At 49.1% G+C, this 27,171-nt stretch overlaps 1 protein-coding gene across 1 annotated transcript in view; it reads right to left on the bottom strand.

Annotated features, from left to right (window-relative positions):
• LOC128875161 (uncharacterized) overlaps positions 1–16,469 on the bottom strand; it is a 216,135-nt gene extending 199,666 nt beyond the window's left edge. The window contains exon 1 of the mRNA XM_054120535.1: positions 15,771–16,469. Within this exon, the coding sequence (XP_053976510.1) occupies positions 15,771–16,469 (699 nt within the window). The remainder of the gene's footprint in view (positions 1–15,770) is intronic.
• Positions 16,470–27,171: the final 10,702 nt, after the last annotated feature.

Below are 27,171 nucleotides of genomic sequence, written 5' to 3'. Positions count from 1 at the left end.
TAAAATCACTGTTTTTGGTTACAATATTGTTAAGGTGATTTATAATTTTCCACACCTGGAATGCAAACTTTGTTAGAGAAAGCTCCAAGAGCAAATCGATATTCTAGGTTAATGTACCGTAAAATGGCCCGTTGATCGAGGATCGAATGATAAACAGTGTTCCCTCCCGTCGCGACGGAAAGAAAAAGAAATTGGACGGAGATTGCGATCGACGAGAACGGGTCGTTGGTTACTCTCCAATTTGACCCAAAGGACCCGCACTTCGTACGTAATCAGTAATCGTCGCTTAAGAATCATTAAACGGGCCCACGGCGTAATTACACGGCAGGACAGATTGCACGTTTCGAGGACGGTGTGGTTATCGATTGCGATCGGCGAAATTGATTCGCGGAGCCGAACTGGATCGATGAAATTCGGGACGAAAACGTCTGTCAACTGTCTCGAAGAAATTGATCTTTCAGCCCGTTGAATGTATAGTTCAAAGTGTAAATTAGAGAACATCTTGAAATAGTGGTTAGAATAAACATGAATTAAAATACACGAAATCTACAATTTGTATACGATTAGCATGCTGCATTCCTTTATGTGTAACAGGTTCGTTTTCTGATCAAAGCAAGACTAAGTAAGATTAAAAGAAGCTAGACGTGCTCGAAAACAGGACCCTAATTCTAAGGACAAATTACGGAGCCCAAGTGTAGCTCTCTCCTCGAAGAGAGAGTGACGTGCCATCGCGCCGTTAACATCCCCCAACGAGGACTTTCGGAACAAAGAGGGCTGATTACGCGTTTTATTGAACATTACGCTTGCGACGATGCAATTCCGCGACAGGCATCAATTTCGAGGGAGACACGCCACGCTCGTCACGGCGCTACGCCTAAAAGCGACGAGGTTCAGGCTCGTGTTCGACCTATGCAAATCCTGAGCGTACACGCTTCCATACACCGCTCGTCTCCCGCACAAGCCGGGATAGATTTGATAATAGAAATAATAGACTCCATAAATTCCAGATTCGTTGGGTGAGACACAGTGTGTTACCTCGAACAAGTTTGTCAACTCTGTGCAGCACGGTGGCTGGTTTGGAAACCACCTAAACACTGTCCATTTAGGTGGTTAGCACCAGCAGTCTCTCGCTCCAACGATTTGCCTCGCTCGTTCGCACCACCTTGCAAGAGTACCGCATTTTTATGTATTTAACCACTTTCATTATTTTTTACTCTTCCCGTGCATAAGAGTTCCAGACCTACTGTTCTTGTGTGGCAGAGTTAAGGGACAAGCTTTTATCGATCAGCAAGCGCGCCATCGAGAGCGTCCGATCGTCAACCCACGGATGCCCTCGGTGATCAGGAAGCGGCAACTCCGACAGCTGTGATAATTAGTCCGCGAGCTTTGCACAACGTTCAACGACGAGGAGAACGGGCGAGGTACGTGTAAGTACGTCGACGATCATCGCGGCGCTCCATCATTCGCGTCATTAATACATTGCCAGTGACGGGGAGCGTTAATCTTGGCTGCCACGAAAAACAATCGACCGGCTCATGAAAGTTTCAATGTATCACCGCGTGACGGAACAGCGAGACGTGTTCGGAACTCTACGCGGTATCTATTTTCGACTCAGCCTCGAACGGTGCTCTTTCTTTCGGACGGTTCTTGGCAGATGCCGTGGGATGACGATGATGGAGAATGAGAGGTGGGTTCTGGTGAACGAGTGGGAGGCGCGGCTGGGATCTGAATATATATTTTGCAACTAAAGCCATCGCGATATGAACGTTCGTTTGGGGTAACTGCAGAATTTGCAATGGAATGACAAGATTCGCAGCTAACCATTCAACCACAGTTTCGTTCACGTTTCGAATCGTTGCAAGAACCAACCTTATTCGAATTGGGTACCATAAAACTGTTAGAGTTTTTAGAGTACACCATCAGGCACGGAGCAGAGGAGGCGTGTTTAGTAGGCACAGGATTCATATTCAGACTGGTTAAACGGCCAGTTAACCACCTTTATCTGATAGACTCTGCCCAGGCTGGTGTGACAACGACGTGTGTCACGCGCGTCACAGGCTCTTGTCACGCGCTCGCGCAATCCAGTACGACATCGGTACGCGCGTGCGACACGCTACGCGCCGCCCACTTCATGTCCCGTAATTACCTGCGACAAAGCGTCCAGGCCATCAGCATAACGTGACAACAGACCAGCTTTTAAGTTCCGCAGATCGGCCACGCACCACGGCGACGAATTAATTTGCGCCGAGCCAAGCGATAACGATCGAGATTCTTTTTTGCTTTAACACCGAGATAACATCCATGCTTGAGCGGATGAAATTAATTTTCAATTTGCCGGGACGTCGACATAAGGGGAGTTCCCCTAGCTCCTCTGTACCGACCAACGTTGTAATTTCTTGAGATATTTGATGCTTTCATGGCTAGGTTGAGGCTTCTATGTATACACCGTGTCCTTTAGGTTGGATACTGCTGTTTAGGTAACGAAGCAGGTTCTAGAATCACGAGAGACCAAACGAGTAGGTTTGGAAGAGCTTTGGTGATTTTAAGGTACCTTTAATTCAAGGTGTCACGAATCATTGACAGCTGGAACTTGAGTGACAGCCCCATCGTTATTTAAAACGTGGATTTTCCACCTTGCTTGTTCTCCTCGCGTGGATTTGTATAATTTCTTTGCTCCCTCGTTACGGCGAATAAAGTCGTTAAAAAGAAGAGAAATAAATGCATAAATAATGATAAAAGCTGCGCGGCCAGGCGAGGCGACGCTGCGAGGAAACGCGATAATTCAAGCAAAGCTGCAGCGCGGTAAATCCCTGACGCAAACGCGCGAGAAGGCGAGATTGACGTTTCCCGGTGCGAAACATAATTATTATCTTTCTCAAGAGACGTATGAGAAAACTCAAGCGCCAGCGCCAACGCCGCCTCCGTCACCTGCGAGCATAATCAATCGAATGGACGTGAGTCATAGCGAACGACGGCCTCGTCGCCGCTAGATTACTTTGTGTTGCGCTGCACGGTGACGGGGAAAACAAGAATTTTCGTCGAGAGCGAATGGTACCTCACGGCCTCGGTTATTGGCTATTAACGCGCTGGTCGCTGGATATATTACGGCTATTATAGGCTCTAAGCATATAAATGGCTGCTTACGCGGGACAGGTAATAATACAGAGTTCAATGTTATATTACAAATGTGCGCGCTTAGTCCACTTTACGGGTGTCCGATAAGAGTCGGTCTCGCAAGCACACTCAACTTCCGCTTCCGCAATTCTCCGCGACGCTGCGGGCCTTGTCCGCTAAACGATCACCCGAGAGGAAATCGGAGGGCTTTAATGAGATTCGGAGTGGTTTTATGCGGAACAACGCCGTTATGCTTGAATATTTTCCCAATTTATTTGGTCTTGCATGGAAACTAAGCAGACAAGAACTGGGCGAGGGAAAATCTCTCGTTTACGATGATGTTGTGTGTAGTAAGAATGATATATAACTATTTATGGTTAAAATATGTGTATATAGCGAGAAGACAATTTTATGCACGCTTTATGAAAGGATTCCGAGTCCCAGAACTACCTCTGCGAACTTTTATTTAGTTTTTCACCCCAAAAACGTTTAATTTTATCGAAATGCTAGAAATATTTGAAGTAGATGCAGGAGCACACCACATGCCTGGTTTAAAATACCTTGAGCGACCTTGAGATAACCTTGACGTGTTCATCCATCGATCGTTCCTCTCATTCGTGCATATTCCTCCATTGTAAAATAACGGTAAGCAGAAAAGTATCGTTAATACCATTTTGTTAATTCATACGAAATATACGGTGTCTACATCGATACAGCGCAATTCAATATTAATCCGCGTATCAAGGGCGCTAGGAAACTGGGGAGAAAATTCTCGCGCCAGACGTACGTGTACGCATATTCGAGTAACCTGCGTGTAGCACCTGTGGATAATAAATAAATCGTTGGGAAAACACGCAAATCAACGCTTGAAACTCGTGCTAGGTGGATCGTTGATGTCCGGAATAGGTCTTTCCCTTTTTCCACATGTTCTTCGCGAGCTACCGTGACATTATGCCATTTCTTATTTAACGTTTTCGTGCCCAAAGTATTGTTTCCCATAAACACAAGTCTCAGAAAACTCACAATGTCGTTGCAATATTAACCGCGCGTTTCTTTCTACGGATTATTCTTTAACCCTATCATTGCCAAGGTACAGCATTAAAAGTTCAGAAGCAAGAATATTTGTTGGCACAGTGTGTTGCACGTAAATCTTTTTCGAAGATGGACAAACGCGAAGGCCTAATTGTAGACTAAAACACATTGTAGTTTCTTTAAGAAAAGTGTAACTTGCCACCCTCTGAAACGCACCTCGTCCGATACAAGTCACTCACCCAAGAGGTTCTCTTCGAGTCCTCTGTTGGAGAATAATGACCAGTCTCGCGGTAATAACAACGAATCCCCCTTGCAGGTTCATTCCGAAAGCCTATCTGGTATCGAGCGGTTTCGCCGTGGTGGAAATACGTTTAATAAATATGTCGGGCGCGTTGCACGCGAGAAACCAGGTGTCGTTTTTATGGCAAACGAAGGAAGAGCGCTCGTCCACGGTGGAAGAGTTGTATTCTCTCTTGTCGCGGCTGGGATACTTATTAGGGAGAAAATTATGGTTCAAAGTTCGAGTACGGGATGTACGGTGCCGCTTGGAAGATCCGTTTTTAAGCTCCATATACAGTCTGCCTGAGCAACCGTAGCAAAACCGAGACTTATTTATACCATCGTGTCGAGAAAAATAACGAAGGATATATTTCGGAAGTGGACGCACTTTGGAAGGAAAGAAATGTTTTTTTGGATGGTTTACACTATCGAGAAATTTGGAGTTAGCCTGATGCACAGTAAGTACATCGAATGTAAAGCTATAAATGTGAAAGTTGGACAGGGGTCACTGGGACCACAGAGGTCAAGCTCGCCAGAAGTCATGCGAGGGTTGGAGACGTCAAGCCGTCAAAGCCTGGTCCTTCGGGTTCAATTAATTATACGCACAAATTATAAGCGGACAATGCTATCGCGGATCTCGCGAGGCCCCCGGGGTGTGCGAGGCGATCACACACAACACGCATTAATTCTCCTATTACGGGCATTGTGGCGCACGTACACCGGCATTATTGGCATTGTACCTACGCCACGTACGCCCACGGACGGCCGTTATCGGGTATCGAGCGTCGCGACGTCATTGCAACCCCACCATGGCGCTAACGAGCTGTCGTCGCCGTTATCTCTCCACGAGTCTCCTGATATCCGGTGTATTCCCCTGTAATCATCGCCCCCTCGAAACAGAGTCCCAACGATGTTGGCAACTCTGCCGTGGAACAGGCTGACACCGTGTATTCCGCCAATGGGAAACATGCTCGCGCAGATTTGACGAATGTCTGGAAGCGTGTTTCGAAAAATGACTTCACTGGTGAACAATTGTTGCAGAGGACCGATTATTTCTTTGGTATCCGAAAACAGAATTCTCCGTATCATTTGGAAACTGCTAGTCAACAATGAAGTACAGGCCAAAACAAAATTGTCGATCCCGAAAGCGTGCAACCTGTTGAGAAGCATACGAGGGAGAGATCAACGGGAAGAACAAACCGTCAAGGACGAACGGACGGCGAGAGAACCCAATTAAAGCCACGAACGCGTCCTAATTAACTCCTCAATTACGCGGTTCCCCTCCGATTTTGGAGCAAACAAAGAAGGCGAGCCGGTTTCAAGAAGCAGGGTCACCGAGCAACATCGACAATACGTTCACTCGCCCCCTTCTGACCCGGACGGTATCATCCCCCGGGGCTCCGAGTACACATTATAATTGCGCATATTAAAATGGCGTCACGACTCCACCATCCATCCATCGAGGCAGCCAGCCATCTTTAATCAATAATGGAGCATCAGGGACCATGACAACAGATACCCTTTCCCGGGGTTTCTGTCTCGTAGACCCTTTCGCATCCCCCTCGCACCCCCCCCCCCTCCCCACCCACCCACCGGAAAGGGTTGCCGGGGATCTCTATCCGAGCTTGGGTATTTCAGCGTCATGTTACCTCGACGAAGACCGCCCTACCCATCCGTCCAAGAAATTACCACCACCATGTCGAGTAGTTAACTCCGGTCACGTAACTACCGTCGCGTTATTACGATTTCTAAAATGACTCGAGTGGTAAACACATCCGAAGAAAACAACAACCCTTAGAAAAATGTCGACAGAATCAACGCATCTGATGCATTTCGCGTATCTAAACAGAGATGTTTGGTGCGAGAGAAGAAGGTACGGGGCGACTGGTTGCGTAGACGGTCAATCGAGGTAGCAAAACGGGGCCGTTGGTAGAAGCTTCCCAAGCGTAACGGCGTGCGTGGCACGTGCGAACCGCACACGCGTTTCCTCGCACGCATTCATTGGCTGTCGGCATTCGCGTGCGTGTTCGGCGCGCCTGGACACCGACGGGCGTCGATCGGCTCCGGCTACACACCTGTCAACGTGTCATTACACATCCGGTACTTCTGTTCCGTGAGTCGCGGAAATAATGGTCCCGCTGTGATGTACGAGGCTCTCCGACGTTCTGGCTCGGTTCAAATGTGGAACCGCGGCAATAAAAGCGCGGCGTATGCCCCGCGGGCACGTTTACGAGCCGCGTATTCGAATGGCGGTGGCTGCGGAAAAATATGCGCCCGATGCGGCTCGGTTGTTTACGACTGGATGCCGAAGCGTTCTCGGAAGACTTCCCTCTTACGGCTGCTGGAAAGCGATCGACGTGGTTTACCAGGGGCAGAAGGTATCCGTGGTTCAAGGTCACTTTGTTCGACGTGAATCACATCGTTCCGTGACCGTTTGTGGGATCGCATTGAAGTTTAACCTTTTGCCATTCCATTTAATTCGAGACCACGTATCATGGATTCCGTATCACAAGTTACACACAATTACATTTATAGTAAGTGTTTCGAAATCAGTTCCTTAGGTTGAGCGTGTTGAGAAGTGTCGTTTGCTTCAATAAGCGAAAGCAAAAATGTATGCAAGACAAATTGCACTGCTAAGTTGTCGGCACGTTCTCCGCGCAGCTGGAGTTTTATTTCTCTTTGGAATCGCGTACCTCGAAGAAAACCCTTAACTGAAAGTGCCGCGATGGTTCGATAGAGCTCTGCGCGGGAGATCCTGAAGCCGATTCGGTCTCGCGCGGCAACCCGACGAATTAATTCCCCATCGAGAGTTCTAATTACGGCGAAATCGGCGGAAAGCAAGATAAACGAGTCAATCGAAAAACACGGCGCGGCGGCGCTCGGCTCAGCGAGGGACACGGAATTAATAGTATCCGTGGCCAGGAACAAGACCGAGGCTCGGAGATTATCGGTCGGCCGTTTAGGCACGGGTTACAACGTCACACGCAACACCGCGATCTTTCCACATATAATTATCTACCGTTCTCGATATGGTAGGTGTAGCGCTGCCTTCGCTCGCCAAAGCGTATCATGCAACATTATTAATGGAATTTATCGCTGACCAGAAGGCGGCCAGCCGAATGGAAAACTTTAATCTATCCGCATTAACGAGCAACGCGGACGAGCCGGGGGGATGCTGAATTAATTACTCGATCCAGGAATTGTAGCGCAGATTAGGAAGATGGTCTAGGCAAGCGCAGATTTTTAGAAAAATTACGGTCCAAGGGGTTGCTGAACTCATACGTCTAGGGGCTTACAAAAATTTAATTAGAACGTCGCGGACCAATACGTCCGAGTAGGATTTTCGCGACTTTTTCGAAAAACAGCGCGAGGATCCTACGGTGAACCATTCTCATATCCCATGCTATATCGAGTGGGTTAAAGGAAGAAGCTGGCGCGGAATACCGCGACGCAAAATTCTCTGGGCGTGATCGCGGGAGGACATGAAAAGACGTGCTCGCGGCGGAGGTGAACGAGTCAATCGAAGAGGCAGACCGCGGCTTGGGCTGTGTTAAACCGCAAGATGGGTCGTGCGCGCGGCGAGGGATACGAAATTAATAGTGTCTATGCGCGGGAACAAGACGACGAGTCCGAGGCATTATCGTCCCTCGTTTGGGCATTGGGAGCGTGTAAAGGCATGATGCAGAGCCGAAGCGGCGCGGTCCAGCTCAAAGCGACGATCCACCATTGCCGGACACGCCAGGGGCGCAACAGCTTGATACATCGTTACACGCTGTTCCTTCCATCCTCTGTCCCGCTCCATCCTCGCCTCCTCCTTCATCCTTCGATTCGTTTCTTCGTCTCTCCCAGTAACAGTATTTATTTCTTCTTATTTTTTCTCTCCGCTCTCTCTTACTCGCTGCACTTGGTATTCACTAGGTTTCTCTCTTTTTCCCTCTCGCCCTCGCGTCGATGCAACCGAGAAGCAGAGTTCCTCTTCGCAGCCTTCCTCTCCTCGACACCCTCGACCTAAGCCAAACTCGGCGCCGACGCGCCGCTCTAATACGATCTCACGATCGACGGGACCACGAGCGCCGTAAAGCTCGGTTTACACCGTGGCAGGCAGCCGCCTACGCGATTCACCCGCTCTTTAAATCCTCGAGCTACACCGCGCCTCCGCGGGGTAGACAATGTCGCGAGACGGCCCCAGGGAGATGAAGTCGTTCCGTGGACTCGGGGATGAGAAATTATTATTCGCCAGAGGAAGCGCGAAACACGCCGCTTCAACTGTTTAGGGCTGGTACACTGTGTAACCTCTGCGACTGGTCCTCTAGCGGTTGAAAACTAGTCAGCGAATTATAAGGATTGCTTCACATTAATCTGCATTTGTTTAGAGCTCTTCATAATTCTCGTATTAATGTGTGCCAGTAGTCCGTTTGGGGCCCACTGGTCCCCCTTATAGCTTGGGTACCTCGGGGTTGCTAAACCCGTACTGTAGTTACGATCATGGCTACAGCCCCTGAGGGCAAACTGAGAGATAAATAGAGTACCGTGGTTCCTTTCTCTTTCTAACGGTGGGACATTTCCACTTCCAGGCAGACTTATGTCTTCCCTGCTCTATCTATATCTTCGTGGCGTTACCACGTAAGAAATACAGTGGGACCTTCGTTACGTGAACTAATTTAGAGAGACGATCATATCTTCTTCCACAGCCTTCGCGATTGTTGCGATTACGGTACAAATGGAAGCTCTTTTCGAAGGAAAATTTCGCGTCTCGCTCCACAGGCAGGAGAAGGAAATGAAGTATCGTGAAACGTTTCATGGTTGACTGGTCGAACGAAAGCGCCTCGGGACTGTTGAGTCGAGAAGAGCTCGAGTCCCATGGCTAGCGTCAGCGCTCGTAAAACGGGCACTCGCGACCCTAAACCAGTCGTTTCGTGCCTTTGTAAAGTAATCGGCACGGCCCCGGCGCGCTAGTCGGATTATAATAATGTTTACCATGCGACTATGACTCCGCGAGGTTTTAATGGCCCCATAAAGAATCGCTGGGTCGTGTTTGACCAGCCACCATATCTGCCTCGTTATGGCGGGAAGAAGGAGAGCGTCAGCGGGAACGTCGTGCACCGGAGACCCCCGAGATCCTGCTTACGCGTTGAAAAACTGGAATTGTCCCTTCAGAGCTTCGTTTTGTTCCGACTGGTATGTCATGCAGCCGTTAAGAATGTTAATCCTGTTCCATGGATGACTTATCCTCTAGCATTAACGCGAAGCGACTCAAGGGATACCGTTGAACACCGTTTCCGTGGATATTGAAAGATCAGATACGCGTGCAATCCGATGCACGTGATTTTGGAGCAATACGATATAGTAACTGCAGAACCTCTTCCAAAGAGCAAAGTGTTAGAAGAAAATAAATATATTAAGATAACACCCTGATGCCTGTTTAATTATCTCGCACCTAAAGCAACAAAAGAAAACATGGACTTCACTTCAGATCCTTAGTTTTAACCCAGTGCAATTGATAACGAAGAAGCAAGAATGCTGATCTTATCCAAATGACTAAGACCCGGAAGCTTCGGTTAGAACGAGTACAGGAGGTGCCGCTGCTATTACGATAGTTGAGCGAACAAGGGTCAATGTCAGGGTCCTCTTCTCGAGGAAAGTTCGATGAAGGTAATTCGACGTTAAGATTGTTTAAATCGAAATTATTCACGGGAGGCTCTAGGATGTGACGAGGTTCAAGCGTATGAGAAGCGTATCTGGCCTCTACGTAGCATCGATTACTCTAATGGCCATGATCATAATGGCAGCGATCGTCGAGCGCTGTCGGGTCGGTAGGTGTCAGCGATCGTAAAGCATAGTGGCTGGACGATGAGCGCCGTGTCTTTGCAATGCAGCCGGCTAAGCGTGGAACGTTAGCCGCATTACAATAACGTCGACTGCGCGCTTATGGGCACCGTAAGTGGACGCGTATAGAATCAATGTATCGTGCATTGTTCACAGTAAGTGACGTCCTCGGATTTCAGCACCACCGTGAAATAAAATTTGCAGATTCAAATGGAATTAATTTCAGAAAAATTGTGACCGTTCTCTCGAAGGGAATCGTTTGTTAGGCGTTCTCGGGGCTGCGATTCGGTGTGGTAGGCAAAACAAAAAGAAAGGAAGAGCAGCCAACAGCCCTTGCGTTGTTATTAAAGGATGGGAGTCGTCGACAGCTACGAGAACGGGCGCGTGCGCGGCGTAACCGCAGCTCCGAAGCCGCACGCTAATTATTTATTCGTTGAATATGCTTTCCTTTTGACGTAGCGTGACCATTCCTCTCCCCCTGTCGCCACGTACGATTCCTCCTTTTTCTAAAATTGACTAAAATTCCTACAGGAAATAGAAATCTACCAGGAAGATACCGACAAGAAAGACGAAGCATCTCGGCGGTTACTAATGATTCGATGGCTCGAAGCAATCTGACAAAAAAAAGCAAAACAAAACAATACAAACGTTGTTGTGAAATTGGTCGTATTTACCTCAAGTCGTCGAGTTAACGACAACCGCTGGACGGGAAAAAGCCAGCACGGTGTTATTATCGCGAAATGGGGGCATCCCCACGATCCCCGCGCAGACGCATGAGATGACTGTTGGCACGCGTGTTCACGCGGGGACTCCCTTCGTTGCAGCCCGCGTAATCGCGTGGCTTTACGTGTCACTTTGTAGCGCATGAATAATTAATGGCTTGCGTTTTATTCCTGCGCTCGGGTTTACGGCCCTACTTTTTACCCTCGTCGCGTTCCTCTTTGATTTCGATGCGCGCAATCGGCCGACGCGTTTCCTGGCAGGGGGAGAAAAAAAAATGACTCGAATGACACGCCTGGTCGTGTTTGCGTGATCGTCGTGATTACGTTCTTTATCCGTGAAATAATTGCGCGACGCTTGGATAATTTTTCATTCTCTCGTTTTAAATAGAGCACGGTTTCACTTCCATAAGACTATTATGGAACACTAAGCCTAACCACGAATCGCAGAGACTACGCGTAGAAGAAAACAAAGTCTTATGAGCGAACTGAGAAATGTTGGACGAGGTTCGCGGTGTTCTATACGTGGAATATGAATAGCAAGAGCCGAGATTTACATTGAAAAACAAAGAACACGTAAATTGTGTCTCACTGCTCGCCGACCAAGTCGATGGGCGCCCAGGCTTCGCAGCGGGCACTTAAATCGCTTTACGATCCAGAAAACACGAGCGGTCTGCAATTCCGGATTCTTTCGGCTATCGTTACCGCAGAAAAGTTCCAGGGTGCTTCGGGCAGGCCGGTGGCAGTGAACAAACCTTGTCTAGCATGCTTGTTAACGATGAAAAGCGTGTAGCCTCTGCCTGCAACCGGGCACAATAGGACCCGAACTCGAGAGGCGCGCCGTCGTTTTTTTTTATATAGAAATCGCAGCCTATTGTGAATCAACGAATGCAAATGCACCCGTGCCTTGTACGTATTTACGAAAAAGTATGGAAATTATTTATTGAAATAATGTACCGAAGTGTGCATTAAAATGGCCAATTATACATGAAATCCCGAAGAAAGCTTAGGATAAGCTGAAAATCCTGACACCTGTAAGTGCTCAAAAAGTAACACAAGGGGACCCAGTCGCGTGCTCCGCCTCGTACAAAGAATGTTTACGGAAGATTTCATAGTTTTTCACCGCATTTTTCCCAAAAAACCACCGTGTCCTCCTCCCAACAGTGCTCCATTTTTTTCTTTATCGAATCGTGGACTCGATTAAAGCACGCTCAAAGGCGTATTGTGTCTTCGATGGGCTTGTTTTTACGAGACGAATCGTTGCTGCGCGCAGAGCATCGCGGCGCGTCGCGCCATGTGTTGCGCTCAATTGGACGCCCTTAGGGTAGAAAAACGGACCCAGGGCCCTGTTTACCAACACATCTGGCGAGCGGAACCACTCTGGGCCTTGGGCCCCGTCTATGGGGGCGTTCTCTTTTTTCGTAAGGTACAATATTGTACTTTAAAACATCGAGTTTACTTAGCGAAAGTATTAAGTCTTTGTAATGTTTCTTTTAAAATGAATATCAGACAAAAGGTTGTCTAAATTTGACATTACTTGAAAATCACCCTCGTCTCAATTGAACACTAAATGCTACACCGGATGTTCCGTTTGGAATCGACGTTGTACGTATACGTCGGGCCAAGAATAACCGTTCAAGGTAGGCGAAAATTACAAAGTTGACTGCTAGACCGAGAATAGATGGGATAATTACGCGTATCCACCGGTGAGTACGAGTCAGCCGTGCACGGCGCAATGTTTACAGTTAGCTGCGTAATTAAATGTATATAATTATGGAAATTAGGCACACGGGGTAGACGAGGAGAGAACAAACTGTCGTGGCCTCGCGAAACAAGCGACCGTTACTTCCGTAATCCTCGTTATTGACGGCACAATAGTTGAGATCGAGCGTAATGGCGGTCCCTCGGTCGCAACGAAATTATTAAGTGGGCGTCTTGTAGCCCCTAACGGGATCGATAGGAAACAACCTGGCAATAGTCTTCGACTCGTGATGCTTTAACGCGATGGTCGTCATGTCACCCAAAAACGGTATCAGGATTTTTAGTGAGAAATTAAAAAAATTAAGAAAACAAACTTGGCAGCCAACGTGTTAGCTCTAGAAAGCTCCCTTCCTAAGGGTTGCACGGCCCGCTGGAGAGGACAGGACATAGCATAGTCCGACGTATCCTCGCAGCGAAAGAGCAGAAAGCGTTCCGACAGGATCTCGAAATCGATTAGACGATTGGGCCGCAGGTGCGCGATTTCCCGACGCGAAATTTATAGACTGATTCGCGCCTGGAGTTATCCGTGAGCCTGAGCGCGACTGGAAAAGACCGAGTGAAGGGATCGGCTTCGATTCAATGCCCTTATTCGCCGCGGGTATACGTTACACCGCGTTATCTCGATACAGGTGCGTGCGTCCTACCGCGGAAGATGAACGGTCGTTAGAGAGAGGAAACGATATGCAGATGAGAGACCGTGGGCTTCGCTGCAACCGACTGCTCCGGACATCTTTCGGCGCGGAAGCGACGAAGCTGCGCGCTCGTGTCTCTTCCGACCCGTTTTGGCGCGATTCGCGTGATAAACACAGCGGGACACGCTCAAACACTACGCTTGACGCTTGCAGTTAAAGGTGCCGGGACATCGAGTAATTTATCTGTTTCTATTGCCGAAGTGCGAATAGGTACGTGTAATTCTTTGGAACGTGATTGCTTAATTGGACAAAGGGTACATCCCCAAGTCGGTGATCCAGTGGGATACTCTTAATCATTTACAAGTCGTAAATACCTACGACACAAGGGGAATTCTGATTAAATATTGCGTTTCACGCGCATAACCCGCACTTTTCGTCAATTCCGCTGCCGTTCGAGCGGTGCTGTATTTACACGCCCTACACACCGCCGCGAACGGGCAATTTGAATTAATCGAACCTCGCCCTCCCTGTATCACGCCCGCGGCGTAATTTGTAAAGTAACGGCATTACGTTATTTCGGTACAACACATTATATAACCATAGAATACGTAATGCGCGGCGGCGATACCCAGAAGTCATCGACGGAACGCGCGCCTCGAGACTCCGAAGCACGCGCATCTATTTTCATGCTCCGATATTATTATAATAATCGTTCAAGCAAACCGTTCCACGCTGGGCCACTTTCCCGTCCGCAGATCGGGCCCAGACCCCGCCGAACGGGCCCTGTTGGTCCCATTGCAGCAAATCCTCTCTCCAAGACCAAATTGGAGGGCCTAAGGGGTTGAATAGTGGAACAAAAAAGTGAAAAATGTGGCACTGTTTTGTAAATTTTAATTCAATCTCATACAAACTGGGTTAGATTTAATAGCAGCCTATCACTGACTCTCTTCACACAACGCATATTAAACCCTAATGCACAGATGCGGTATAGGAAAATGCAATTATCAATTTGTAACTGGCCGTAATAATGAAGACGAATACTATTATTAATATTATATATATTCGTAGTACCTATAGCCCAGGGGTTTACAAAATCTTAATTCGCCGTTGCCTCTCCCCATTCAAGAGGGAACGCGGTGAGCCCCTGGGCCCCGAGGGATCAAACCGACACGCTCGCGTGTAATCACTGTAATTTCGGTCACGGACCGCCAGTGTAATTTTTTCACCGAACGATCGCCAAGTTTCATTCGATTTCATTAATGGGTCCCGGGGACCCCGGGCGGTTTTTCGCAGGTCGTGCGACGATAACGCGACGTGACAGACTCGCGACTGTTCCATCCCAGGGACCCGAGTTACACGTCGTTTACCCTCAGCGCCATCCTTTCTCTCGTACAAGGAAAACGTCCTATTTTTCGCGAGTAGAACATTAAGTATGAGCAGTCGAGCATTCTAGAAAAATAAATAATCAAAAGTTGTCGAATCCTGAACGCCGAAACTTGTCTCTAAATTTGTAGCATCATCTGGCAAGAGCTTATACGTTACGAAAGCTTCACAGTTCGATCGATGTATCCTTGTTGAAAAAATGAAACCACGAACGTTCATTCGTACTTTGTAATCGCTGTGAGTTGAAGCAGATAGAGTTTAAAAAACCGCCTTCGGCCTGTTCTTTGCTTTACAAGCGCGCCGAAACCGTTTGGCCCTGCGCCAAGCCGGTCTCGCGCGATAAAATATTGGTTAAAGTATATTCGTCGGTTTCTCGATTAAACGCGAGCTTATGCATCCTCGCGTAATGCATACCCTTTTGTTTACAGTGCGTCACGACGCGCTGAAGAAAGCGGCGTTCAATACATCGTTAACGACGGGCGCAATTAAAAATAATCTGCAAGTAAGATCGCGACGGTTTGCTTCCGTGTCTACGGAACAAAAGGTATTCTTCGCGTACGCGTCGATATTAACGAGTTATGGCCGAAGCGGTGGCGCGACGAAAGGTAATCGCGCGAGGAGGAGCTGAACTGAGAAACGAGGATTTGCGTTTCGATTTCGCACATAATAACCCGCGTTACAGCCGTGGAGGGCAGAACGCATCCTGGAACGAGTGGTCGTTAGAGATAGGGTCCTGTTTCATTTTGCAATTGGAGGTTTCGTTCTCGCGATATGAGCAGTTGAAGTTGTCACGCGTATGTGACCACGCGTGGGCACGCGTTACTCGTCCGTGAGAAGCGTGCACGCGTATCCACGCGGTCAGCTGATCGGTAAATTGTAATAACTTGTACCTAGGCAATGAAGCATCGAACTGCAAAATGGTAAACTTTTCGATTTGAGGAATGATTTTACACGCGAAACCCCTTGGAATTAGAAAAACGAGAAATCATCGCGAGGAAGAAAAATGATTGCGTAAGAAACTCACAGGTATCGCTGGGTGCAGTCCACGAAGCGCAGCGTTGGTCGATTTGCGATGCCTGTTCTGGTACTGCGCGGCCCTGTACCCGCTATTGTTCTGGTGGCCGGGGTACGGCGAACGGTGCTGCATCGACGGCAGAAACGCCGCGTAAGGCATTCCACGGTATCCAGATGGTTTCCCATGGTGATAGTCGCCCATCTTGAACCGATGAGGTTCGTGATGAAGGAAACCGTCGTTGTGCACACCGGACGCGGCCACGCGGAATCGTTCGTGCTCGCGCTCGTGCTCCTCGATTTTCCCCATTCGATCTGGCGTGGGTCTGGGGCTGGGGAACGACGGCGGAACCATCGCCTGTGGCCCGTAAAAGTGAGGGAACACGTAGGAATTCGGTAAACTGGTCACAGGCCTATAGCCTTGGTGCTGCGGCTGACACTGACCAGGGATGTCGGGATAACCGTCGAACTTGGGCGGAACTATCGGTTTCCTGTCGTAGCGATAGTCGTGTCGCGGTGGATGATACTCATCCTGAGGCTCCCGCTTCACCTCGAACGCCTCCGTCGATTCCGCAACCTCGACTTTCACTCTGACGGACTCCGCCGAGTTCCTGTCGTTTGCGATCTCGCCCTTTACGGCGAAACTCTTTGGCGATTTGACGCAGGGACTCGGAACGGAGTCCCCGTCGCAGCCAACGCTGCCCTGCTGCATTCTCGGGATGTTCACGCGCGACGCCCTTTCGACGGGAGCATCGCACGTGGAGACAGGAACGCGCGTCAGACCGCCGCGAATCTCGGGGGAATCTCGAGCCGTGCGACGGCCGGACAATGAACGGCGCAATCAACTGCGATGCGCATTATTGACGCAGGACGGCCGACAGTCGAGTCGTTGACACCTCTCGCTGATTCGGATCGAATATTATCCTGTTTCTTGGCGCGAAGTATCTGTCAGTGGCAAGACAGACCTCCAGATCATTCTTATTTATTGCACAGGATGTCACATGAAAGAAACGCCTCGTCATCGAAATGGATGCACCGCTTGAATGTTTGAAAAGTCTTTCGAGGAATTCTAGTTGAATATTATCCTAGTCCTTGGATAATACGGCTGTCAGCAGCAACCTGGTCGACTGACTTTCGGATCATTTCTATGTTTAACCATGAACACGGGATATTGCAAGAAAAGTAGTAACTCTCGCTAGAGAGTTACGCTTAACATCCTCAAAACGGATGCAACTTGGAGCAGACGAGCTTCGAAGCGTAGAGCATCGGGGAAAGGAAAACGTGACCCTGCAGGAACACCGCCATAGTCATCTGTCGGTGACTCCCGCGTGTAAAAAGGTGATCAGCTCGCTGAGGCTCGAGCGGAGAGGTTCGAGCGGACAGAAGCGTTCAACGGCACGCAGTCGGTTGGTAGAAGCGGCGCTCGTATAGCAGGCTGGCTCCGGTGCTTTTCGGCCGAGTGGAGGGGGTGAAGGAGGGGAGGACAAGGGCGGCGTGACAGTTTCCGTGTCACGTGTCCCCGACCTTAGGCCCCGCCTACGACTCGGATTTTCCTTCGGCGGTCGGATCGTTACCTGGCCCTATCGGGGGCCCTTTCCTCCTCGTCATTCGTCGAGCGTAGGTTGCGCGGATCGCGAGAGAGAAGGAGAGGCTTTTCACTCGGGGAGGGTTGTCACTCGCAGTCGACCCGCACGCGGATTGTCACAGCGCGCCACGATTCGGGGGATTCCCACTCCCCCCACTCCACTGCCGTCGCCTCCTCCTTCGACGAGCGGACGTCGCCGAGCGTGAAGACACCGCGATGCGCGTTTTCACCGTCTTCCGCGAACTTTTTACGGTACACTGCCTCGAGAATCCAGCGTCGAAGGATGCCCTGCTATCCAGCGAGACTCCAACTCGCTCTAAGGTCGAACGAACGCGACTCGCGAATCGAAGATCGCGACGACGACACCCCCGACCGCGAGGGTCGTTTCCACGATGAGGAAAACACCGAAATCGGTCGTAACGCAGCGGCCATACGCGGTATAAGGATGCCGGATTGCCTCGGTCGAGCTGATCGCGTACGAGTTTCGTTCCACGCAGCGTGAAACTCTTGGCGGAGGTGCGCGGCCACCACCAATCGCCGAGGACGCACGAACCGAACCGAACATACCCGAACCGGTGTTATATATCCGCTCTATACCAACGGAGTCGGCCAGCCGGCTGCCTCCCGCCTTCCGCGGTACCTACGCGGCCAGACCCACTTTGTGGGTTCACCTTTTGTCGGGGATATCTTACCGGTGCGCTTCTATTCACGGTTTACTACGTACGCTACTCTTCTTCACGATGCGTCTACCTTAACCGTGTTTTCGTCTCTCGCAGAACCACAACCCCCTCGAACGAACGTCATTCGAATCGAACTGCTCCGAATTTTGGAGCGGTTGATATTTGATTCAAACATTCGAGACATTCTCGATTCCTACCTCCTGTCAGACTCTCCGGTTCGTATACGAAACGTGTTAATGACAGAAACAGCGTAGAAATCTACCGTATGCTTTATTTGAGGAGCGCGTCCATGCGTAATTACTCGCCTGTATGCTGCCACTTAACGGAAAGAAATATCGAGCGTGAGAGATTAGCGAACACTCCCGTTCCATTAAAGCATCATTAATACACGGCAAACACGCCGTGCGAGCAGAAAAGAACGATTTACATGAAAGAAACGCGCGGCTCCTTTGAAGTCGCATACGTAACTGGTAAGGCGTGAGCTTATAGGCGCCGTATCGCACCGATACGAACGACACTCGACGACTCCATTTTTTCGTCAATTTGAGAATCTATAGTTTCCAATTCTACGTTATTCTCGGCGTTGATTTCCGTTGAGAACTACCATTCGCGATACATATCCGTTGCGTCATGTAAATTGATACTCGTACACGGCTGAACACCACGGGCGAATATTCATTCGAGTGATAAATTACCGTCACGTCGAACGGTCATGCTTTCAATTACAATTTCGCTAACTAGATCATCGGGCATCGCTCGACTCCGATGGATGGGGGCAGAATGTCCGTACGTCGAGCAATCGCCTTAAGAACGCCGCGTTGCGCAACGGGACAAAGATGGTGGGTCGCAATTTAATCGTAATTTGTATGACGGATACCATCTTCGCGCCAAGTAGCCCGCTTTTCGAAATTCTAGTTAGCGAGTAACCTACGTACGTCTACCTGTGCTCCGGTTTCGACACAAAAGGAACAAAGACCCTTCGTCTCCCTTCGTTCGATAGTCGAACGGGGATTGGCGGAGGACGCGTCCCGTGTACATGCACTTTCGCAGCGGGATGACTGGTGAGAGAATTCAATTTCCACCGTCGTTATCGTGCCTCCATCTTCCGTTGGCCTCACTCGCTCCTCGTTTTTTCTCGGTCTGGACATCGAATCTCTTGCTCCGCAGAACGTAGAGGCGGGGTGACCATCGAGGGTTAGAAAGGACGACGATGGATGTTCGAGCATCACTTTGTTGCAGGACTGTTGCGCCAAATCAAAAGGGTAAAAGAATCGAACGGACCTAATTTTTCGCTTTTTTGACATTTCCTTCACGAAGATTTTTAATAGTCCCCTGCAGATTCAGCGAGCTTATGGTCGACTAAATTTTGTAGGGTATTCCGAGGATAATAAACACGAAACGCGAGTTAACCGATTAGAGACGAACTCCATGTGTAGTACGATCTGTGCTATTTTGTTCCTAACCAATATTGATCATTTGCTATGGACGTGCAACACAGTTTCGGGTAGGATCCAAACTGTGTAATCAGTTACTAAATAACAATACATGGGAATTCCTAGATAATTAACCTCGTCCAGACACTAACCTTACCTACCCACGCTCAACTTCACTGGTTTAACCCAAACTTCCATTTGAAGTTCTGTTTAAATACGGAATCGTAAAACGAATAACGAAATTTGTGATTATTTAAAAAATAACCATCTCCATAAAAAATGAGTGTGCAGATCAGAGACACATTCTCCGTCGCTGAGAACTGAACGTCCATCTCGAAAGCTTATCGCTCGTTGGAAAATAAATAATCCATGATACAACCGAAGAGCATCAGAATCGAGATACCAGTTGACAGCGACATATCGGGACCGAAAAATCGCAGACGAGATTGGCCGCGACCTTTCCAAGCGCGGATGTCGATTTTTCAGCCGCGTTTCCCGCGCGATAAACGTCGCGGCAGTGCTGTGCCAAGCAAAACGATTATATTTTACGAGGTGGGGAGAGCTGGTCCTCGTTACGCAATCGGGCCACGCTTCCCAGCTGTCCGATCGTAGCTCAGGATGGGGGAAGCGGTATCGTAGGGCAAAGAAAAACAAGCCCACGTCAAGCGCGTACATCGATTACCGGCTTGTTTAGTTTACACGGTGATACTCCCCGCTGGAACACACCGATCCTCGTGAAATTAGTTCTATTCCCGGGGCTGCGCTGCTTCGAGCTTCGATGACGCAAATTTCTGGGTTATCTTTCGGAAGTCAGAGAATCGACTACTACGAATTGTAACAGTAAAAGTGTCATACGTCACGATGGGAACTAAAAGCTACACCTACACGTTGGTGTTATATCACGAGGAGATGTAACAAACGATCTTCAAGTTTAGCTGTAGAATTCGTAATTCTCCAAACTGTAAACAGTGCAAGCATTCAGTCTCGCTCAGCTACCGACACTGTTCGCAGAATAAGAGGAACATTCCCAAGTCCCAGGCTCTCAATCTTCCCGGCGATGCCCAGCAGCGCAAACCACGGCAACTTGTTCGTCGAGTAATCTATTTTCCAATTTCATATCGACCTATAGCGAGACCTCTGCGACTCAAGACTCCGAGTCGAACCTCTGTAAATCGAAGCTTCGTTCAATTCCCTTTGCAAATTCTACTTAATTTGAAAAATATACAAAACACGTTGTATATCTACTTTTAGTGGCTCCGAAATAGGTCCAAAGATTGAATGAGATTTTGGAGTCAGTTCAGACACTCGGTATCTGACATTAATTAAGCATAAAAACAGCAAAGCTGTAGGTAAATCCAAATTGAAAACGAATCCATTCGAAAAGGAGACCAGTACAGCCCAAAATATTTTTCATTTCCCTTCAGCTTCGACTTACCGAAGTCCGACCGTGCGTACAATCTCGTGAACAATTTTCAGCGAGGAGCTGCGCCGCGGTCGATCCTGGAGGAGAGCGTTTCCTGAAGAACGATCGCAAACGGGGGCGTGTGTCACCAAGCTGTCGGGGGACAGATCGAGCCAATGAGGAGGTGGGAAGGCGTGGATCCAGGAGGCAGAGGACAGCGAGCGGACGACACAGAAAAGAAGGGGACTCTTGAGCGACACGAGCCGTCCCTCTGTCTTTCTCGGCTCCTCGAACGCGTCTGTGTCGGTGATCGCGGTCGCACGGTCCTTCAGCTGCGTGGTGGGGACACCGACTGAGGGACCGTAGGGGAAGCAGCCGCGCGGTGGGGACACCGCACACGCCCACTGGGACAGTGGTGGGGGATGTCTTGGACTGCGCGGTTCGAGGCGCATGTGGCGTTTGCATCTAAACTGTAGGCTTGTATGCGCGACAGACGCTGACTCGAGATAATCGTTCTCTTATGTTGAAATTAGGTCTGCAACAATGCGACTTGAAGCGATGTTATATGTTACGTTATATGTTACCTTCAACCTAATCTATTGTCTGGTGGCACTGCCAACTAATCGAAACAAATCTACTCCTTAGAAGGAGATGATAAAGAATAATACATATTTATAATACCTTCCGTTCATAAAATAATATATGTAGTTGGAAAAAAATATCGTACCACCATAGCGACGACACAGACTTCAAAGACAAGTGCAAAACGCCGCCACCGTGGCAGCACCGATCGCAAATGACTAGTTCCTTGAACGCATGTAGGTAACGTCCAGTACTCAGGAGTTGGCGAGGTATCTCCGAACTGAATGGCATAAGGGCAAGGGAATTAGGCACGCCTTTGTCTCCCCAAGCGTCCTCTTTCTTTCGAGCGGTCACACTACACAGTCCACGATACGTTGTCGGCTCGACACAAAGTGTGCCTCGTGTACGTCCAACTCTTTAAATTTCCCTTCTCTCTCAGTTTATCTCGATATATCTCATTCGCGGTCTTCGTCACACGGTAACTTTGTAGGTGTGTATTTTGTTCAAGATGTTCCTCAAATTTTACTCAGCTATCACTTTATTTTTCTGCGTTCTACTCAGTGGCTCGAGTGACTCCGCAGCTATGCGCATAAATTTCCTTACGGGTCTTCATCGTCATGGATCGTGACCACGGACGTCTACTCGAACAAAATGACCGCATTCGCTCAAAGAAAACTGCGTCGGCGAGAGAAGGACCGGTGGAAGTAAGAGGAGGACAAGGTATCGCCTCTGAAATTGCCTTTTAAAAATGCGCAACTTCCCCGTAAAACCTCGACTGGAAAAATTATGCATACTTCCGCTTTTTTAATGCGATTCGAACGCCACTTATTTCCCTCTACCTTTTACACCGACCATCGTCAACCTATTAGCTGCGCTTGTTTATAATTTCGTCACAGAATAATGGTGGCGCAATCGTTTCCACGACAGAGACAGCTTGGTCTACGAACGTCCGTCATTGGACGAGGCTTACAGTCCAGTTAATGCGTTCAGAGTGTCTTGGACGATTGACGTCTCTTAATTGTGGCTTTTCCCTTATCTACTGTCACCCTATCCCCTTGTTCGCACGAGCTACGTTAAGTCCCTGGGATTAGTCTCTCTATCACTGACGACCCACGTCGAACCCACGCCTAATCTTTCCCTCGATAGCCACTCGCATCGGAGGCTTATTGCACCTAGCAGTGGCTAGGTTGCTCGATACATTCCGCCATCCGGGATTCTCCACCATCTTCGACAAATATCGCTGTCCATATCGCTCTGCACCGCGCGCTGTACACCGATTCACCGAATATACACTATTTCGCGATCCTTAATTAATCACCGCCAGGTATTACGGATTATCGATCCTCGGATCAACGCGAACCAATCTATTAAATACGAACGAAGCGTTTCGCGGCTCGAATGATACTTTCAGGGTCAGATGAATCCTCGTGGTTTGATTTACAACTACATATATATATGTTCGAAACTTAATCGATGTTTAAAGTATCTGTGTAAATCGATGCGTACTTGCATAGTTTTGCGTGGATTCGTAGTATATAAAATGGCATTTTCAACATGTTCGCAGCACTATTTTTCGTTCGGGTTAAACTAGCGGTTGGATAGGATTTTCATGAAGTTCGCGGATGGTCTAACGATGAAAACCGAGGCGCGTAAGTGAATCCCGTGGCGTTCAGTTTCAAGCGTGCTCGTTTGCGGGACCGAAACTCGGTCCAGGCGTATAGTTGGCGATATTACCGCCGCGTTCACCGAGTTTCTTTTGACACTTGACATTAAAAGTCACGGGGTGTTCGTGCAACCACGTCCCCGTCACATCAGGTTGACGGATCGGCGTGCGCACTCAGGAAATTAGGCAATTTCCGGACGGTGCTCGCTCGTGTCTGCATTTAATAGCGGCGGAACAGTTACCAGTTCGGTGGAGGCAGGCCAGAACGACGAGCGGTATCGTTACAGGCGAACCTTTCGCATACGTACTCTCTTCTATGGCCAGACGGCCGTCCCATGCTGGATCGATCGCGCCTTCCGACTCGTGCTCGTCACGACTTTCGAACGCGTCGCACTCCTTGGCTCTGCGTCTTTTCAAAATGCATTTATCGATCGCTTGCCAGAATACAGGATGTTACCCAAACGTATAAGCAATTCTCTCGAGATTGAAACTTTTGCAAGTGTCATCCGTAGACTGCGGGTTATTATGCATTTATGGCAAATGGAAACACGAGGAATGGATGCCTCCAAACGTATAAGGATGTCCACAAATGCAATGATATATAAAGTCTCAACAATTTGCATAAATATCCGCAGTAGCGAATACGACGAATGCACCGGAGCCTCGTCTAGCATCAGAGTACGAGAAACAATTCTCCAGACGCGTATCCTGCCATTACCTCGGCAACACGTGATAGTACGCGGAGGGAAACCTGGAACTGTTCGCGTCGAAGCGAGTAACTATAATCTGCGACAGTGTCGTGCAGGCAGGATCGTTAGAAAAGGTGTAATGGAGCCCTGTGCGCGCGGTGGTCGGTGTTGATAGCCTGGTACGGTGAGAGAGAATCCCGGGGTCAGCTTCGGGGTCGCTAATGACATACGCAGCCTTGCACACGCACGCTCGACTGTTCGCACACGCCTGCTCTTCTACTATCTCGGTGTACTGCTTTCCAAAGATCCAGCATCGTGGTCGATACGTTGATTTTTAACGAATCAACGATCTGCTGTAGTACCAAGGGAGAGATGAATTCAAAAAATGATAAAAATAGTCGCCAAATCTACTTTCAACCTCTTTTGTACTCTAAGAAAGACTCGTCCCCTCGTATTGTACGAACAGAAATGCTTTCGAACTACCAGTGCCCTCGTATTATTTCAAATTCTCAGAGTCGCATAAAAGCAGCGATTTACAGTGATTCCCCGGAGCAGCGTCGAGACTCATTCGACAATCCCGAAAGCGAAAAAGCGCTCGTTGGCGCAAACACCGCGCGATACCAGGAGCAGCTATCCTTTTTTTCAGGTCATTTGGTCTCGTTTAGGTGGGCACGGGGTAACGTAAATGAAAACCACGTTACATGACGCCGCGCGTCTGCCCTGGCGCTGAATTTCTGAACAATGCCGCAGCTAGGTGGAACGGCGAGCGTCGGTGTGCGTCCCCGACACCGACGCTACCCTGCGCGGGAGGGGGGGGGGGGGGTGCACGCGCAAAGTAGACGGCCGTTGGAACGAACCGTCCGGGGAATCATGCGCGTACGAAACGCGAATTGGCCTCATCAAAGCGAGCAAACAATGCTGGATGCCGCCGATGGCTCAACAACGTGTGGTTAGCCAAATCACCGTACGGCACGCAGCACACCGATGCACATCGAATGCCGAACAATGCTCGATGCACCGATCCAGGCGCCGCTCGGCGTCATTTCGCATCGTTCACCTGTCTCTCTCCCTCTGTATTCCACTCCATATCTTTCTCTATCTCTTTCAGCGTTGTATACAGGCATTCGAGAATACTTCGCGATAACTCTTGTTTGTTTTCCTCGGGAGGGACCTTCGTGTCGGGATAATCATAATCCTAGGTGCGAAGACTATCCTCGACCGCGGGTCGTGTGGGATTTTTCGCGTGGATCCAAGCGAGCTGGTGAACCGTGACTCTTCCGGAGCCGTAACTCGTGTTCCCTTGGCGAGAAGGCGCGAGCCGATAATCTTCCTTTTGTTCGGTTTCGTTAAGAGCTGTATGGGAATCGACGATAGCGCAACGCCTCGGGCAGTGTCCGTTTGAACCTGTAGAGGCCATCTCGTTTTGGGCACGTGATTCGCGCCGTGCAAGACGATTGCTCCACCAGGTGTACGTTGATGAAGCACCGAAAGACGTGTCGTTGGAATGTTGCATTCTTCACAGATTCAACTTAATATCATAAAGGTGTAAATGTGTAACCAATGGAATCGAAGTTTCTCTCACTTCCAAGTCTTCCCAGGTCCAAGCCTGCTCTTGAACTGCCGTTATTAGCGCCAATAACTGCGTGTTTATTAGTCGTTGTTCTTAAATCTGCGGTTTCAGTTCCCAAAGCACGGGTTTCAATTAATTTCGCAGATGGAAGGAAGTCGTTCCGTGTCGTTGAAGGGTATCGACGTCAGCTGCCCATGTGGAGCAGGTCCAGATCGGCGCAGAGGAACCGTCTAATAAAAATGTTAATTGCACGGCTCGTTAGAAGACCCCCCGCAACGTCTGCTAGAAGTTCAGTCGGGGTCGCCTCGCGGGGAGTCCACGAGTATTTGCCTTTAACCCTTTTTTTCTCAGTCTTTATTCTTTCGTTTCAAATCCTTCCGCTCGTTCGATTATTTATCATCTATACGGCTTGTTAATGCTGAATTTGGATTACGTTCCTTCCTGGATCAGAGGAAACGCGAGTTTAACGAGATCTTCGATGATCGACGAGATTCTTCTCTGCATTGAATTTTCGAGTCAATGTACAGCAAAAAAGACAGTAAATAAAACGAAAATCAGAGTGTTTAGACGATGCATCGTCATTATTCCCAACCTCTATTTAGTAGAAACTTGGCCCGCAACTCGCCATCCTCGCCGTCCATGAACTTCCTTTCAGACGACTCGCGCGATTATCTATTTCACTCCGCTTGCCTGAAGTCTAAAATTCGCGCAGCGTTTAAATATATTCCACAATATGTTTCGGTTCTTGGCTGGGCCCGAAAAAGGTAGCAGAAGCTGAAAAAACCAGCGAGCTTTTTCTGTCTTCCTTCCGAGGGTTTTCCTCCTCGAAAAAGGGCCTCCGTCGTTTTTCCGTGGAAACTCGCAGACTCCGGGTAGAGGGTTACGGGCGTAGACTTTTTTCGTCGGCGGTCGGGGCAGCGTCGAAGCTGAAAACTCGAGTATCTCGAGCTGGGAAGAATCCTGGGGTGTTCTTTTTGCGACGCAAAGAGTCAACGGTGGCTGGCCGGTCGAAAGGTCGGTTCGATCTGGCCGTCGAGTCTTTCAGTTGCCTTTCAGTCCGAGATGCAACGCGTTTTGTTTCTGGCCATTCAGACGTACGTAGACCGCGGCCGACTTAGGTGGTGCAGGGTATGTACACACACGGTCCCACGGGTGCACAGAAGAGCCAGAGAAGCGGATACTCGGCGCAGGACCGCTGGAGTAAGAGAGAAAGGAGCCCATTCAGGCATTCAGGCGGTCGAACCCTCGGGCAGCGCGCGCGCCGACTCGAGCTGCCCTCTTCCTTTTATACATGTTATATTCCCCGGGTTTTAGGCACAGAAAACTAAAAAGCTAATTTACTTTAAAAGTATCCGGGGGCTCGCGCCGTGGAGAGCGCTTCATCAAACGGGACGTTTTCAAAAGGCAACCCCCTGGGCTAATGCAGCCAGCGACAGATTGGCGGTAGCCGATTCCACGCTCCTCTTTCTCTGCCGCGTGTTATCTCTGTCTGACTCGCGATACGGTGGCGAATGGTCATTTCGCTGATAGCTGAAACCGATAGCGAAAATGTCCAAACGTATCGTTGCCCCGCATAAAGACGTTTTCGCGTGTCTGGCCGCTGTGACCGGAGGGCGCCGCTGGACAAGGGACTTCCCCTACGCCGGATCATTTTAAACCAAAGCCCAATGCCCGCGCCCGACTTTGGGAATTTGTTAATTAATGGACTGCGCCCAATTGGACCTCGACAGAACGCGGAACGATGGTAACGGTGTTTCATTATCGGACGACTTTACAGAGTTTGCTAATCTGCTAAATAGACTGCGAATCT

This window comes from Hylaeus volcanicus, chromosome 4 (assembly GCF_026283585.1).
Source record: "Hylaeus volcanicus isolate JK05 chromosome 4, UHH_iyHylVolc1.0_haploid, whole genome shotgun sequence".
Classification (NCBI taxonomy): domain Eukaryota; kingdom Metazoa; phylum Arthropoda; class Insecta; order Hymenoptera; family Colletidae; genus Hylaeus; species Hylaeus volcanicus.
This window is presented reverse-complemented; position numbering and strand designations above follow the sequence as displayed.